The sequence below is a fragment of the Rhinatrema bivittatum genome, chromosome 5 (assembly GCF_901001135.1).
Source record: "Rhinatrema bivittatum chromosome 5, aRhiBiv1.1, whole genome shotgun sequence".
Taxonomy (NCBI): domain Eukaryota; kingdom Metazoa; phylum Chordata; class Amphibia; order Gymnophiona; family Rhinatrematidae; genus Rhinatrema; species Rhinatrema bivittatum.
In genome coordinates, this window is record NC_042619.1 from 68,302,733 (window position 1) to 68,319,397 (window position 16,665).

The window sequence follows — 16,665 nt, forward strand, 5'->3', positions numbered from 1 at the left end:
AGTATTTGTGTTCCTAATTTTAATCATTTACATGGGAAGATTTAACTTGCGTGTTTCCTTAGCCCTTGTCAGCTTTTACATGCGTAAATCACCAAATTTTGTAACATGTGCACCTGAAGGCAATTACCAGTTTTACCAATTAGGTCATCAAGATCCTCTTGGTTCTTTAGCCTGAACACCCCCTGGTTTACTGTGACCCCTCACTCAGTTAGTATTTGACTATAAAGAATTTTATTCCCACTTACACCAAATAATGAGCTGGTGTAAATATACTTAGGTAACATTCGTTCGCACGTTGCTTTGGCAGGTAATAAAACAACTACTTATACATGTAAATGTTGTCCCCTGGCCTGCCCCTTTTCATACGAGCAAATGTATTCATGCACCATTACTTGCATATGTATGTTTGAAGTTTATTAAATAGAATTTATGTAATTATGTGCTATTTGCATGCACATCGAATAATTTTTACATGTGTAACTCTTTGAAAATTAATTTTAAAATGAGGGTTATTACATGTACAGACTACAATTATTTTCTACTTAAAATATATACACAGACTTTTATAGAACGGGTGCACAATCTATATGACTCTCTGCATAAAAAAATCCCATGCACTTCAGGGCAGAGATATGCAATATTTTATAAACTGAGTGACTGTCATCACACAGTTCATAAAATAGAATCTTAATTTTAGACATACCAACTTATGCAAGTATGTACTGATTTCTGCACACTCTATTGAAAATTACCTTCTGAAAGATTTAACAACAGCTAGAGGAAAATTATAGAATCTTAAGGGAGGATGAGTTCCATTAAGCTAGATTTTCCATTTCAATGGGTTTCTAAATATCTCTAATGCCTGGGTTTTAATGTCCCCTGGTAATCTGAGTTATATAACAAACACAAAATTATCTTGAAGTAATTACTAAAACAAAAAAAGTTATTAAATGATGGCCTAAATATAGCATTTCTTGGATAGATAGAATGATAATTGTGAAGATGAACATTTAACGCAGTCTTATTGGCTCTGCCTATTATGTTTCAAGATAAAAGATGGAAAAACTTCAGAGAGTTTTAATAAAGTTTATTTGGAAATTTATAGTGCCGAGAATCACTAAAAAAAAAGTGCTATATACTATATACCATGAAAAGGGGTTTAGCAGTTTATGGTATTCATTAGTATTATCGAACATACCAATTAAGCACAGTTTATAATTGGTATAACTTAAACAACCAAAAATATTGGTGAAACTGAAACAATTTTTTTTCCCATGCATAGAAATAGGAAGTAGTATCTACTTGCCTAAGGACATGAGAGATAGCAAACCAGGGGCAAATCCTGTTGTGGATTTAACATGTCAGGTATGGAGCTCTTTGTCTATCCAGTCTACACAATTATTCTGGTCTGCATTGCTAAGGGTATAGCTCAGGTGCCACCTATGGATATTTGACAGCTTGTTGTTTTGTCCGTCGGTTCCCGACGCCCTCTCTATTTTAATTAATTAATTAATTTATTTATTTAACAGATTTTCTATACCGACATTAAAATACACATCATATCGGTTTACATTATAACAGTAGGTAGAAAATACATAGAACAGGGATGTGGGCGTGGATAACAACAGCATAACAGCATAAACAAGAATTAGGAGGGCTCTAAGAGGAAGCCCGAGGCAATAGTTAAAAAAAATGGGGGGGGGGGAAGGGGGGGTGTAGGGAGGGAGCTATATACACAGGGAGGGGGGGTGTAAGGCGGGAGCTATATTTATTTATTTATTTATTTAGAAACTTTTATATACCGGTATTTGTGGGGACATCATACCGGTTCACATAGTAACTGAAAGATTGGAAAATACATTGCAACAGGGGAATGTAACTGGGCGGGGGAAAGAACAGAAAGGCAGTAGGAAGGATAGGAGAACAAGAAGGTAATAACCAAAACAATTTACAATGAAAGTCTCCTTAATAAGGAGGTTACCTGAAAGGGGACTGCGAGGGGGAGTGGAAGGAGTTATTCTGTGTAAGCATGGTTGAACAGGAGAGTTTTTAATTTCTTTTTGAATTTAAATGCACAGGGTTCAAGTCGCATGTGGACAGGTAGTGTATTCCAGAGAACGGGCCCGGCAATAGAGATGGCACGGTCTCGGGTGGAGGAGAGATGTGCCTGTTTCAAGGATTGAACGTGTAGGGTGCCTTTGTTGGTAGATCTGGTGGCTCGGGTGGACAGGGGGGCAGTGAAAGGGAGGTCGAGCCAGTTGGAGTTGTGGGTGTAAATGGACTTGTGAATTATGGTCAGAGTTTTGTAGTGTATACGGGACATTATGGGGAGCCAATGTAAATCCTTGAGGATGGGGGTAATATGGTCATGTTTGCGTGTGTTTGTAATGAGTCTTGCAGTAGCATTTTGCAGAAGTTGAAGGGGTTTGATAGAAGACAATGGGAGCCCTAAGAGGAGGGCATTACAGTAATCTAGTTTGGAGGTGAGGGTAGCTTGGATCACTGTGCGGAGGTCATGGGCGTAGAGCAGGGGTCTGAGTTTCTTTAGTACATTTAGCTTGAAGAAGCCAGTTTTGAGGATGGAGTTGATGTGAGGTTTCATACTTAGGTTGGGATCAAGAAGGACTCCGAGGTCTCTAACGGAGGGTTGAGCTGTGAGGAGGTTAAGTTTAGGGTCGTTAGGTAGGAGGTCAGGGGGGTGCGAGGAGATGTGAAGGAGTTCCGTTTTGTTGGTGTTGAGAGCAAGCTGAAGGTTGGTGAGGAGGGCGTTGATGGCAGCAAGGCACTTTTCCCAGTGCTCGAGGGCGTCAGATATGGAGTTGTGAATGGGAATGATGATCTGTACATCATCAGCATAAAGGTAGAATTTGAGTTTAAGGTCAGTGAGGAGGTGGCAGAGGGGAGTGAGGTAAATGTTGAATAGGGTAGATGAGAGTGATGAGCCTTGCGGGACTCCTTGTTGTAGGGGGTATGAGGCAGATAGGTTGTTTCCAATTTTCACAGAGAACTTTCTGTTAGAGAGATAGGATTTGAACCAAGCAAGAGCTATTCCTGAGATGCCGATGCTTTCTAGCCGTGTCAGGAGGTGGTGGTGGCTGATGGTGTCAAAGGCCGCTGAGATGTCAAGAAGGGCGAGGAGGTAACTGTGGCCTTGTCCCAGACCTCTGAGGAGATAGTCAGTGAGGGAGAGCAGTAAGGATTCGGTGTTGAAGTGCTTCCTGAATCCAAATTGGGAGACATGGAGAATATCATGGTTTTCTAGGTAGTCCATGAGTTGTGAATTTACCACCTTTTCCATAAGTTTGGAGATAAAAGGGAGATTGGAAATGGGGCGGAAGTTGGAAGGATCTTTGGGGTCTAGAGAGGGTTTCTTGAGGAGGGGTTTGACAACAGCGTGTTTGAGGGAATCTGGGACTATCCCGTGGGTGATGGAGCAGTTGATAATCTCAGCTATGGTGCTGGATATGCTGTTGGGAATGGCTATTAGCGCTTTGGTGGGAATGGTGTCGTTGGGATGAGAGGCAGGTTTAAGTTTTCGGAGGAGGCCTGTAATTTCTTTAGAGGAGGTAAGATCCATTGTGGCCATTGAAGGTTGGGACAGGGAGGGGATCAAGGGTGGGTTAGTAGGGGGGGACGGGTTGGTGGGGGAAAATCTGGAGAGAAGGTTGGAGATTTTGTTTTTGAAATAATTGGCCAGTTCTTCACATTTGGCCACGGCCTCGGAATCTGGGATAGTGGGGAGGACAGGGGTGGTGAGGCTGGCGACGTAGGAGAAAAGAACTTTGGGGTTGAAATTATAGTCATGAATTTTTTTACCATAAAAGTCTCGCTTGTGTTTGAGAGTAGACTGCCTATATGTGTGTAAGGCTGTTTTGTAGATGGAGGAATGTTGCGGGGTTGGGTCCTTACGCCATTTTCTTTCTTTTTGTCTGAGATTGGCTTTTAGGGTTTTTAGTTCCTGGGTGTACCATGGCTTAGAGGGTTTTGCTGCGGTGTTTATGATACGTTCGGTGATTGGGCATAATTTGTTGGCAATGTCTTCTGTGAGGCTATGCCAGGATGCTAGGGCTGTGTCTGGGTCTGAGCAGATAAGCCTTGGTAGGGATGAGGCTAGTGCATCGGTTAGTTCGTCGCTAGGGCAGGTTTTTCTGGAAATGATGGTGGTTTGAGCAGAATGGTTAGTTGGGAGGGGTTTCTTCAAAGTGAGACGGCTTTCAATGAGGTAGTGGTCAGACCAGGGCACTGGGGTGCAGGTGGGTGGGTTGGCGGTTTGGAAATTGGAGTTAATAAACATTAGGTCCAACGTGTGACCAGCTTTATGAGTTGGCGATGCTATAATTTGTCGGAAGCCTAAGGCAAGGAGGGATTGAATGAAATTTTCGCAGGATGCAGTAGGAGGGTGTGAGTTAACGTGGAGATTAAAATCTCCAAGGATGATGGAAGGTGTATCTGTATTTATCCATTCTATAAAAAATTCAATTAGGGGGGAGGGATTGGACTCGAGGATGGTAGGGGGGGGCATAAACTAGACATAATTGGAGGGTATCTGCTTTAAAGAGGCCGATTTCAAGTTTGGGTGGGGCTGCTATACTGATGAGTTTAAGGTTAAGATGTTTCTTGGCTGCTAGGAGAATTCCTCCACCTCTTTTTTTAGGTCGGTGGATGGGGAAGATGTCATAGAGGGAGGATGGGAGTTGGTTTATGAGGACGGTATCTGATTCTTTGAGCCATGTTTCTGTAACTGCACAGATGTCTGGGGTGCAGTCTGTAAGCATGTCATTGAGGATTAGTGTCTTTTTAGATATGGATTGGGCATTCATGAGTATGATGGAGACGGTGGTGAGACCAAGGAGCTGAGTCAGGGGTGAGGTGAGGATGGGGATAAGGGATTTTCGGCGGGGGGCTGGGTGGCGGGGAAGGAGGGGAGGGGGAGGTAGTCTAGAGTGAGGGTAATGGATGCGAGGGATTGGGTAAGCAGCCATGTTGGTGCCCTTGGTAGTCAGGTAGGAGTGGTAGGCGTAGGAGGATGGTAGGTACCTTAAAAGGTACCTTAAAAGTCAGGTGGCAAGGGAGGTACAGGGGGAAAAAGGGGGGGGGGCCTGGTAGAAGAGTAGGTCAGCAAGTTTCGGCTGTGTGAATATCAGCAGATTACGGTTAGTAGCAATAGTACACAATGTAACAACATGGTACACAATGTTAAACAGGATAGAGGCACAGAGTAGACAGCACTTTAAGTTGCTCACCGCAGGCGAGTGTCCATGTGGAGTGGTAGTGGAAGAAGTGGTCGCAGAAGGGAGCTTGTGAGGATGTAGGTCCAGTTGCATGTGTTTCTGTTTGTGGCTGAGGGGAGCAAATTAGCAGGATAGCGTTTCTTAGATTCCCCCGGTTAGCAACTCTAGCGTTCTCTCTCAGGTTGTGTGTCTTTCTCTCTCTCACTCCGTCTAGTTCATCCCCAGGCTATGTGTCGCAGCAGGAGGTGGAGAGGAGAAGCCGCAGACATGAAGCAGAGGGTAGAGATGCTTCAGGACACTGCGTGTGGGGATGCCGAGATGTCGGTGGCGGTGGGTTAGGCGCGGCACTAAGGTGCGGCACGAAGGGGCGCACAAAGGGGCAAGCCCCTTTGTCGCGCTCCTTCGGCGCGCGACGCCCGGCGCGCGACGCCAGGGAGTGCAGGAGGCTTTAATCCTGCTCGTCTCGTGGCGATGATGTCACCCCTGCGCCCAGCGGGGCGGATCTCGGCGCGGCGGGTCCGGTGGGGGTGGGGGCTCGGGGCCCGGCGGGTGAGGCAGGCCGGATCGCGGTAGAGGCAGGCCGGATCGCGGGTGGAGGCAGGCCGGATCGCGGGTGGAGGCAGGCCGGAGCGAAGCGTGGTCTCAGGACCGTGAGGTAAGTCCGATCGGGTCGAAGACTAGCTGGTGGCCGGAGTGGGAGCCCGATTGGGGAAGGCGGAACAAAGAGGCCTTACCCCGACGGGCTTTCAGCGCCGGCTGCGCGGGCCCAGTTCACCGCCGATCCCGATGAGAAGAGGAGGACGCCGGGGACTGCAGGAGGCTTTAATCCTGCTCGTCTCGTGGCGATGACGTCACCCCTGCGCCCAGCGGGGCGGATCTCGGCGCGGCGGGTCCGGTGGGGGTGGGGCTCGGGGCCCGGCGGGTGAGGCAGGCCGGATCGCGGTAGAGGCAGGCCGGATCGCGGGTGGAGGCAGGCCGGATCGCGGGTGGAGGCAGGCCGGAGCGAAGCGTGGTCTCAGGAACGTGAGGTAAGTCCGATCGGGTCGAAGACTGGCTGGTGGCCGGAGTGGGAGCCCGATTGGGGAAGGCGGAACAAAGAGGCCTTACCCCGACGGGCTTTCAGCGCCGGCTGCGCGGGCCCAGTTCACCGCCGATCCCGATGAGAAGAGGAGGACGCCGGGGACTGCAGGAGGCTTAATCCTGCTCGTCTCGTGGCGATGACGTCACCCCTGCGCCCAGCGGGGCGGATCTCGGCGCGGGCGGGTCCGGTGGGGGGTGGGGCTCGGGGCCCGGGCGGGTGAGGCAGGCCGGATCGCGGTAGAGGCAGGCCGGATCGCGGGTGGAGGCAGGACGGATCGCGGGTGGAGGAAGGCCGGAGCGAAGCGTGGTCTCAGGAACGTGAGGTAGTCCGATCGGGTCGAAGACTGGCTGGTGGCCGGAGTGGGAGCCCGATTGGGGAAGGCGGAACAAAGAGGCCTTACCCCGACGGGCTTTCAGCGCCGGCTGCGCGGGCCCAGTTCACCGCCGATCCCGATGAGAAGAGGAGGACGCCGGGGACTGCAGGAGGCTTTAATCCTGCTCGTCTCGTGGCGATGACGTCACCCCTGCGCCCAGCGGGGCGGATCTCGGCGCGGCGGGTCCGGTGGGGGTGGGGGCTCGGGGCCCGGCGGGTGAGGCAGGCCGGATCGCGGTAGAGGCAGGCCGGATCGCGGGTGGAGGCAGGCCGGATCGCGGGTGGAGGCAGGCCGGAGCGAAGCGTGGTCTCAGGACCGTGAGGTAAGTCCGATCGGGTCGAAGACTGGCTGGTGGCCGGAGTGGGAGCCCGATTGGGGAAGGCGGAACAAAGAGGCCTTACCCCGACGGGCTTTCAGCGCCGGCTGCGCGGGCCCAGTTCACCGCCGATCCCGATGAGTGGGTGGGGTGGGGGGTATAGGAGGGATACTATTTACAGGGGGGGGGGCAAAAAGGTTACAGGGGACGCAGGGAGAGAGGAGGATAGGAGCAAGGTTAGTCAGGAAAGGCTTGGTGGAAAAGCCAGGTTTTTAGCATTTTACGGAATTTATTTGGGCATGATTCAAGGCGGAGGTTTGAGGGCAGAGCATTCCATTGGGCTGGGCCTGCAATTGAGAGGGCATGGTCTCTGGTTGAGGTAAGTCGGGCCCTTTTAAGGGGTGGGACTTGTAGGGTGAATTTATGGTTTGTTCTATGCCCTCCTCACCTCTTTGGCGCCTCCCTCTTCGCCCGTGGGAAGATTGGCTGCTGCGGCATTCCTCTGCTGAGGTTCTCCGGCGTCCCTGGAACGGCTCCATGGTGCTAACTGCCATGTTTCCTGGAGGCCTAGGGGCGCATGTGCAGCGCGGCCCCGACTGAAGTACCGGCAATGGCGCGAACCTCGGGGGCGTCCCCCAAAGATGACGTCACCCGCGATGGATATTTAAGGTCTTAGAATTTGCTAACACGTCGAGTTAGCAAGGATATGGATATGGATTCATTCTATCTATGCTACTCTGCCTCATCGGACTAACCAGGGTTACTCCTCCTCGGGGGCCTCACCCTCTCTCTCTTACTTTGTAGATTGCAGTCTGGAACCGGTACTCGCTCCTCGAGGGCCCTTTTTTCCGGACTTCTTCAAATTCACTTCTGCCAGGAAGTCAGCACTGCCTACTACATCTGTGAGTTACCATCGCTCTCTCAGAACTTTCCCTGGAGCCAGGTACTCGCTCCTCAAGGGCCTACTTCATTCCAGCTCCTGGGCTTCTATGAGATATTGTGAGTCTTATCATCAGGTTCGGTACATAAACTCTGCTTACCCTGCCTACTCACTAATTTTCAGTTTCTCTTCAGCTCAGCCTCCAGGGATCGCTGTTCCAGCTTCTGAGGGGCTACAGCCCAGTCGTGCATTCCAGCTCACTAGACAGAGATCTGGTCGAAGACATCCAGAAGGTGGGAAAGCAGGGAGAAGTGTTGATTGTTGGAGATTTTAATTTGCTGGATGTAGACTGGAAAATCCCTTCTGCAGAATCTACTAGAAGTAGAGAAATAGTGGATGCCCTGCAAGGGGCTCTGTTCAATCAAATGGTAATGGAACTCATGAGGGAGGATGTGATAATCGACTTAGTGCTCACTATCTAGGATAATGTCTCTAATGTCTGGGTGGATGCCCACTAGTGATCATCAAATGGAATGGTTTGATATCACAAATAGGATATAGAGAAGTCACATGAAGACCCGGGTTTTGAATTTAAAAAATACGGACTTTATTGAAATGGGGACCTTCCTGGAGATAGAACTAGAAGACTGGGAGAAAATGGGAGAGTGGAACAACAGTGGGCCAAATTAAAAGGAGCAATTGCAAAGGCAACAAATCTATATGTTAGAAAAGTAAACAAAAGTAAGAGAAATAAGAAATCAATCTGGTTCTCAAAGGAGGTGGCTGATAAAATAAAAGCAAAAAGAACAGCATTCAAGAAATATAAAAGATCCCAAAAAGAGGAACACAGGAAGAATATCTGGTGAAATTGAGGGAGATGAGTTTTTTTTTAGCCATCATTTACTATGTTACTATGCTACCCTATGAGCTCAAAACAATTGGCAATGAAGAAAAATCTTTTATGGAGCTGTAGGTATAATTCTGCAACAGAAGTCCCAAATAAATATATGGACCAACAAAGCAGGAAAGAAGGTTGTCTTAAAAAGCCGTGGGGGCAACAAAGTAGATTAGAAGCCAAGCAATGTCCGATTAGAAACTTTTATGTATAGAGACGTATTCTTTTTAAGGTGAGCCCGACTCAAGACGAGTTTCGCCCCCACATTGGGGCTGCCTCAGAGGCTGTATGTAGTCAATCATATAGTATATGTGAGTTCAATCTCATACAACAGATGGGGGCGAAGCTTGGCCTGAGTCAGGCTCACCTTAAAAAGAATACGCCTCCATAAATAAATGGTCGCGCCATTTTTAAAGATGGCGCCGGCCATCCAGTGCTCCTACCATGTGACAGGGGCCGGCCAATGGCACGGATACTCTGTCACATGGTAAGGGCAAAGGGCCATCGGTGCCATTTTTATTAGCGCAGGTGACAGCCCAAGAGCGGGAGATCGCACCCCGCGCCCCCACTAGACCACCAGGTAATTTGAAAATGTTTTTTTTGGGGGGGGGGGTCGGGAGGGTGGGGGAGGCTAAGGGGTCAGTTTTAAAGGGTCAGCGTGGGTTTTTTGTTTATCGGATTGGGCGCAGCCGATAAACAAAAAACCAATCGGGCCGGACGATAAAAATTATAAGATTTGAATCGGAACCGGAACCGAACAGATTCCGGTTCCGATTCACATCTCTAGAAAATAATAACCTCTGAGTTTTCTGTCTCACTTCTGATATCCAAAGAGCTCACAAGCCTTCCCTTCTCAGTCCAATATGGCATCTTATTGCAGCAATACAAATCTAGTAAGAAGGCCCAAGGCAGTATCATTAATAAACTATAAATACAGTCAGACAGTTTAAAACTTTCTGTAGTAGTAGAAATGCTGAAATTTTATGACTCAGAATAATTTATGAGTTGTCAGCAAGCAGGTTTCTAGCTATTAAGAAAACCTTTAGAATTCTGCCATCCAATCAGAAATAATAATTCTTAAGTGCACTACCTTTTCCTCTGAGAGAAGGAGCTACTTTTTTTTTTTTTTTAAGCTTTATTAAGAGTCTGGAGCTTATTAAATCTTTTACTATGAGATACACTTAAAGCAAGTTTCTAAGGGCCACTTTACTACCCTTTTGCAATTACGTGTTAAACGAGGCATGACGCAGATGACTGTTAAAAATTCACAGAACACTAATAAAGAGCTAGACAACAAGCCTAGCACCTCCACTGAATTCTAACCCATTCAGACTGAAAACCCCTGCCAACAGGCAAGAACCGGGAAAGGTGGAGTGCTTTATGTAACCAGCATTACTGCTTGTTGGGCTCTGAAATTAAGGAATTAAAGAGCCAGGGCAAATCCAGAGATGCTAAAAATGTTGCTGTTGTGAGTATTTTTTCATGATGTTTTCCTACATTTAACATGAACAATCTGAGCTTTGAAATCCATGGAACATGGCATTTCTGGATCTTGGAATGATTGCAAGAATTTCCTGAACAATATTTTTTTTAAAAAGAGAGAGAAAGAACTACTCACACAATACATGAACTGCATACAAAGAACATTCCCCACTTCGAGTCTTGGCTGCTGGTCAGGAATAGGCACTTACTGCTGCAAAATGTTATAATGAACTTGACCTCACTTCATTTCATCAACTCCTTTCATTGGCAATGCAGTAACAAATTACTTACAGAGACAGAGCTTGTGACAGACTCCCAATTGGTCTCTGATGCTGCAGGCTGGAAATCATCCTAAACAGAAAGAAAAGCACAGAGGAAAGATTTGACTGCATCTTGGAATTATCGTAGACTATAAACATTCTGCCTTATTCAAAATGAACATTTTCCCAATTCTGTGCCTACAGAAAGAAAAAATATATTTCACTGCACCAATTTGCCTTCAGACTTTGTGAAGAGACAACAACAGGAGGGGGAGGGGGAGCGGGGGGTGTCATATTCAGTAAGCTGTTTGTTTAGTGGACAAGTTATCTGGATAAAGTTAGCTGGATAACTTGTCCCAGATAGTCAGTGGGATAAACAGCCCACTGAATATACTCAACTAAAGTTATCTGGGCAACTTTAGCTAGATAACTAAAAATAAAACTAACTGGCTAGTCTGAATATAACTGGTTAGAGGTTCATATAACAGAAGCATTCAGATGGATAGCACAGACGTTATCTGATTAAATGACTATTTGGAACTTATCTGGCTATATTTTAGCCAGATATCATATATTATCCAGCTAAAATTTTGCCAAATAGCGGAGGGGAGTTAAATTAGCGGGCTGAGTTATCTGGCAAACTCCAGTATTCAGAATTAGCCAGATACATTATTTGGCTAAAGTCTGGTCAGGCCAAAGAGCTGACCTAAAATTAGCAGGCTACCTTTACCTGGCTTAACTTTTACAGCGAATAATGGCACTGTCCCAGCCCGCCCCGCCCAGAACACACCCCCTGGCCCGCCCTTTCCAGGAAGCCTGGCACTTGAGCATGTACCGGCCTTTACGCACGTGGCCGAGCCTCTTGGAAAATTTGCCCTGCGCGTGTAAGGCCCGGCCACGTGCGTAAAGGCCAGATTTTACGGGCGCAGGCGTATGAAAGCTCTTAAATAAAATACTTTTTAAAATATACACATTTAACTTTCCTGAAATTGACTTTATATTTGCCCTATTGTATTTATGAGATAACTTGTAAGTTACCCATCTCAATGGCTTTTAAATATTGACCTCTGGTTTTTTTTTTTAGCTATCAGGATTTATTGACACCAATCCTTTTCTTGGTCTCTTTGAGGTAATTTTCAAACTTTTGCATTGTTTTATATGACTAATTGGCCTTTTACAAAATTTCTTGCCTTATATGCTGGTAAACCTATGCACATATGTCATGTCCATGCATAAAGTTACCCAGACTGAGTGGAGGTGTTCCTGGGGACAGAGTTGGGGAAATTTTGGATGTACATGTATATCTTTGAATTTTAAAAAAGTATGAAGTCCATATTCAAAACATTTAGCTGGCTAACTTAGACGTTACAAACCAAAATATATCAATGTGATACACCACTATGTCAGCGTGTAAACAACAATGCAAAAAGAATCATAGGTAGAAACCTATCACGCTGATGTTAATGAGAATTTTTGAATTTGTTTTTAAAAAATACTAATCCGTTTTTTTTGTGATTTATAACTTCAACTTAATGCACCTACTTGATGTGAAATGTATTTCAATGAAATAAACTCTATAAAATGGAATAATGGAATATTGAAAGGAGTTAGAGGAAAGTTTCATACATAAGTGTAGGTGCCCCCGCACCACTACTTTGTGGTGTATATAATCATAAACTCTCCTCCTCCTCCCGTGTAAATTTTTTTGTTGTGTAATCAAACGAAATTTTTTCTATTACTTTTCTTTATAGTGTCATAACCTAGAGACTCTGCCGAGGCGAAAGAGTAGGTAAACTTTCAATGCAAGCAATGCATAATAAAGGCTTAACAGGCATTAATGCTGGGTAAATCAGTAAAATGAAAATCAGACTTCCCCGTTTGATGTTGGTGTAAAATGTCCGTCTGCTGATAACGGTCCCGACACGGACTATCCGTGTTTCAGATGTCAGATCTTTCCTCAGGGGTGTGCAAATGAATGCTGGACAACCAACTGCTGGGGTCTGAACTTCTCCGTATCGTTGAATTCGATGTTGGCCTCTAATGGATGTTACTCCATACTCGCCTGCTGACCGCAGGCGAGTATGGAGTAACATCCATTAGAGGCCAACATCGAATTCAACGATACGGAGAAGTTCAGACCCCAGCAGTTGGTTGTCCAGCATTCATTTGCACACCCCTGAGGAAAGATCTGACATCTGAAACACGGATAGTCCGTGTCGGGACCGTTATCAGCAGACGGACATTTTACACCAACATCAAACGGGGAAGTCTGATTTTCATTTTACTGATTTACCCAGCATTAATGCCTGTTAAGCCTTTATTATGCATTGCTTGCATTGAAAGTTTACCTACTCTTTCGCCTCGGCAGAGTCTCTAGGTTATGACACTATAAAGAAAAGTAATAGAAAAAATTTCGTTTGATTACACAACAAAAAAATTTACACGGGAGGAGGAGGAGAGTTTATGATTATATACACCACAAAGTAGTGGTGCGGGGGCACCTACACTTATGTATGAAACTTTCCTCTAACTCCTTTCAATATTCCATTATTCCATTTTATAGAGTTTATTTCATTGAAATACATTTCACATCAAGTAGGTGCATTAAGTTGAAGTTATAAATCACAAAAAAAACGGATTAGTATTTTTTAAAAACAAATTCAAAAATTCTCATTAACATCAGCGTGATAGGTTTCTACCTATGATTCTTTTAACTTAGACGTTAGCCAGATAAATTAATATTTGGACACGTATCCAACTAAATTCTAGCTGGCTAATAAGTTAGGAGCAAAACTGGACAGGGTTGAGTTAGCCAGCTACAATAACCAGATTTAGTTGGATGACTTAGCTGGGCAAGCCTGATTGGGCCAAAGAGCTGTCCTACAGATGCCTATAATTAACAATTTAACTTTAAGATGCTGGTTTTATTCAATACTGCAGCTACAATATTGAAAAGACCTCCAAAGTTAGCTGGATAAGTTTATCTGGCTAAGACTTAGATTTATCATTTTACTATAAATTTTCCACACACACTCACACGCATGCACTTCCCTCTCTCATGCACTTTCCTCTCTCACTCATGCATGCACATGGTTCCCTCTCTCACGTAAGCACACACGCCTTCACTCTCTCTCACACACACACATACACTATCACAGATAGATAGATTTCTTTTCTCTCACTCACACATACAGTAGCCTCTCATTTATACTGGCTTCTCTCTCTCTTGTTGGCTGTTGACTGGATGGGTTTCTTCCCTTTAACCAGACTTAAGTCCTCTAAAACATTTCCCTTACCCCTCCTTCTCTTACCTCCCCATCCCAGACACAACTACCCTCCTGTCCAATGTATTCTCTTCTCCCTCCTAAGACGTGAAACTTCTCCCCTCTACCAGCTCATCTGCTTGACCCCCTTGAGGAGGGTGTCAAGCCTCATTAGAGATGGAAGAGAATGAGAACTAGTCTTCCTTCCCTACTGAGGCTTGTCACCCCCATCCTCTTTCCTGACTTGCACAAAAAAAAAGAGAATAGCAACAGCTGTCTTCTGCTTAACTTGCACAGCTGACCTTTCTCTTTGGGCTCCACATAGGCCCAACCCAGTTTTTCTCTCTTATTGTTGCTGCTGCCTCCTTCCTTCTCTTCCGGCCCCATGCAATTAACACAACCACATCCCTCCTCCTTCTGCTTTCCTACTTTTCTAGCCCACTATGGCTCATGCTGCCACTGCCTATGTCCTGCCCCTGCCACTCTCAGTCTTACTATTGGCTATGTGGGTGCTGAACCAAGAAGTGTGAATTGCTACTCTGATCCACGTCATCTGTCTTCCTCATCTGACTGCATTGTCACCGCGGAGACTCAGGGCACAGCCCTTGTGTGCCCCTAGTGAGGATTAATTAGTGGAAGTCTGAGGACAGAGGTGCATGCCAAAGCACATGCATGGCTGTGTGTGGGTGTGAGAGTGAGTGGATATGGCTATGTAGAAAGGGGCTGGATGCTGGGATTACATGGTTTACAACATGCATAATAATGAGACAAACACAGGATTTTTGAGAAATATAAAATATTATTATAATATTTAATTTAAACTTTACAAAACTATTTAAAATATTCAAAATAAAATGTGAAGAGGGAAAAAGATGAAACCATTTATTTAACAGAAAAGGACCCAAGACCACAGGAGGCAAAGTCCTGATAGACCTAAGGGTCTATCAGGACTGTGGTGGTTGCCTCATGTCCATCAGCTCAAGAGCAGCTATGTAACCCTCTTGAACCTGGATGAGGCACTCCACCATCCTTCTGAAGTCCATGACCTTCTTCTCCAGTCCTCTTCACAGCCACCTTACGGTTGCTACAGAACGGGTCTCTAGGTCAGGAGTAGTGGCTCCTGCCACAGATCCTGCATCTGTAGCCAAGGGGTGCTGTAGTGATTCAGGCTGAAGGTCTCCATGGACCTGCCCAATAATTCACCCATGGTATGGACCTGCATCCTGAGGTTCTGGGAACAAATGTAGACAGCTGGGTGGCTGATGGGCATGAGGATCGCCTGATAACATGCCTACCTGGTGCGAAGGTGGCAGACCTCACATGTCACCTAGATAGGATTTTAGACAGTGCTGGGGAGGAGCCAGTTGTTGTGGTACATGTGGGCACCAATGACATAGGAAAATGTGGGAGGGAGGTTCTGGAAGACAAATTTAGGCTCTTAGAAAGCTGAAATCCAGAACATCCAGGGTAGCATTCTCTGAAATGCTCCCTGTTCCACGTGCAGGTTCCTAGAGGCAGGCAGAGCTCCAAAGTCTCAATGCGTGGATGAGACAATGGTGCAAGGAAGAGGGATTCAGTTTTGTAAGGAACTGGGGAACCTTTTGGCGAAGGAGGAGTCTTTTCCGAAGGGATGGGCTCCACCTTAACCGGGGTGGAACCAGACTGCTGACGCTAACCTTAAAAACAGAGATAGAGCAGTTTTTAAACTATAACAAAGGGGAAAGCCGACAGTTGCTCAGCAGCGCATGGTTTGGAGGGAGGTATCTTCAAAGGATACTAATGATGCATTAGAATTAGGGCATCCCAACAGAGAGACTCCAATAATAAGAAAAGTAGTCCATGTGTCTGTAATTAAAAACTCACCTGTGCTAAAAAAATTCCAATTAATCCCTATCAAGTAAAAAGCTGAATGAAAATACAAACAAAAAACACACTTTGAAATGCTTGTATGCTAATGCCAGAAGTCTAAGAAGTAAGATGGGAGAATTAGAATGTAAAGCAGTGAATGATGACATAGACTTAATTGGCATTTTGGAGACATGGTGGAAAGAGGATAACCAATGGGACAGTGCTATACCGGGGTACAAATTATATCGCAATGACAGAGAGGAGAAACTAGGAGGCGGAGTGGCACTTTATGTCCGGGACGGCATAGAGTCCAACAGGATAAAGATCCTGCATGAGACTAAATGCTTAATTGAATCTTTATGGGTAGAAATCCCTTATATGTGGGGGAAGAGTATAGTGATAGGAGTATACTACCATCCACCTGGCCAAGATGGTGAGACGGACAGTGAAATGCTAAGAGAAATTAGGGAAGCTAACCAAACTGGTAGTGCAGTAATAATGGGAAATTTCAATTACCCCAATATTGACTAGGTAAATGTAACATCGGGGCATGCTAGAGAGATAAAGTTCTTGGATGGAATAAATGACAGTTTTATGGAGCAAATGGTTCAGCAACCGACGAGAGAGGGAGCAATTTTAGATCTAATTCTCAGTGGAGCACAGGATTTGGTGAGAGACGTAATGGTGGTGGGGCCTCTTGGCAATAGTGATCATATGATGATCAAATTTGAATTGTTTGGAAGGGGGACAGTAAACAAATCCACAGCTCTCATGCTAAACTTTCAAAAGGGAAACTTTGATAAAATGAGAAAAATAGTTAGAAAAAGAAGTGAAAGGAGCAGCTACAAAGGTAAAAAGTGTGCAAGAGGTGTGGACATTGTTAAAAAATACCATCCTAGAAGCACAGTCCAGATGTATTCCACACATTAAGAAAGGTAGAAGGAAGGCAAAACGATTACTAGCATGGTTAAAAGGTGAGGTGAAAGTAACAATTTTAGCCAAAAGATCTTCATTCAAAAATTGGAAGAAGGATCCA

The 16,665-nt window shown here is 45.6% G+C and overlaps 1 protein-coding gene across 1 annotated transcript in view; it reads right to left on the minus strand.

Annotated features, from left to right (window-relative positions):
* Positions 1 to 16,665, minus strand: part of PDGFD (platelet derived growth factor D) — a 511,595-nt gene that overhangs the window by 98,812 nt on the left and 396,118 nt on the right. Inside the window, exon 4 of the mRNA XM_029602427.1 lies at positions 10,550 to 10,609. Within this exon, the coding sequence (XP_029458287.1) occupies positions 10,550 to 10,609 (60 nt within the window). The remainder of the gene's footprint in view (positions 1 to 10,549; positions 10,610 to 16,665) is intronic.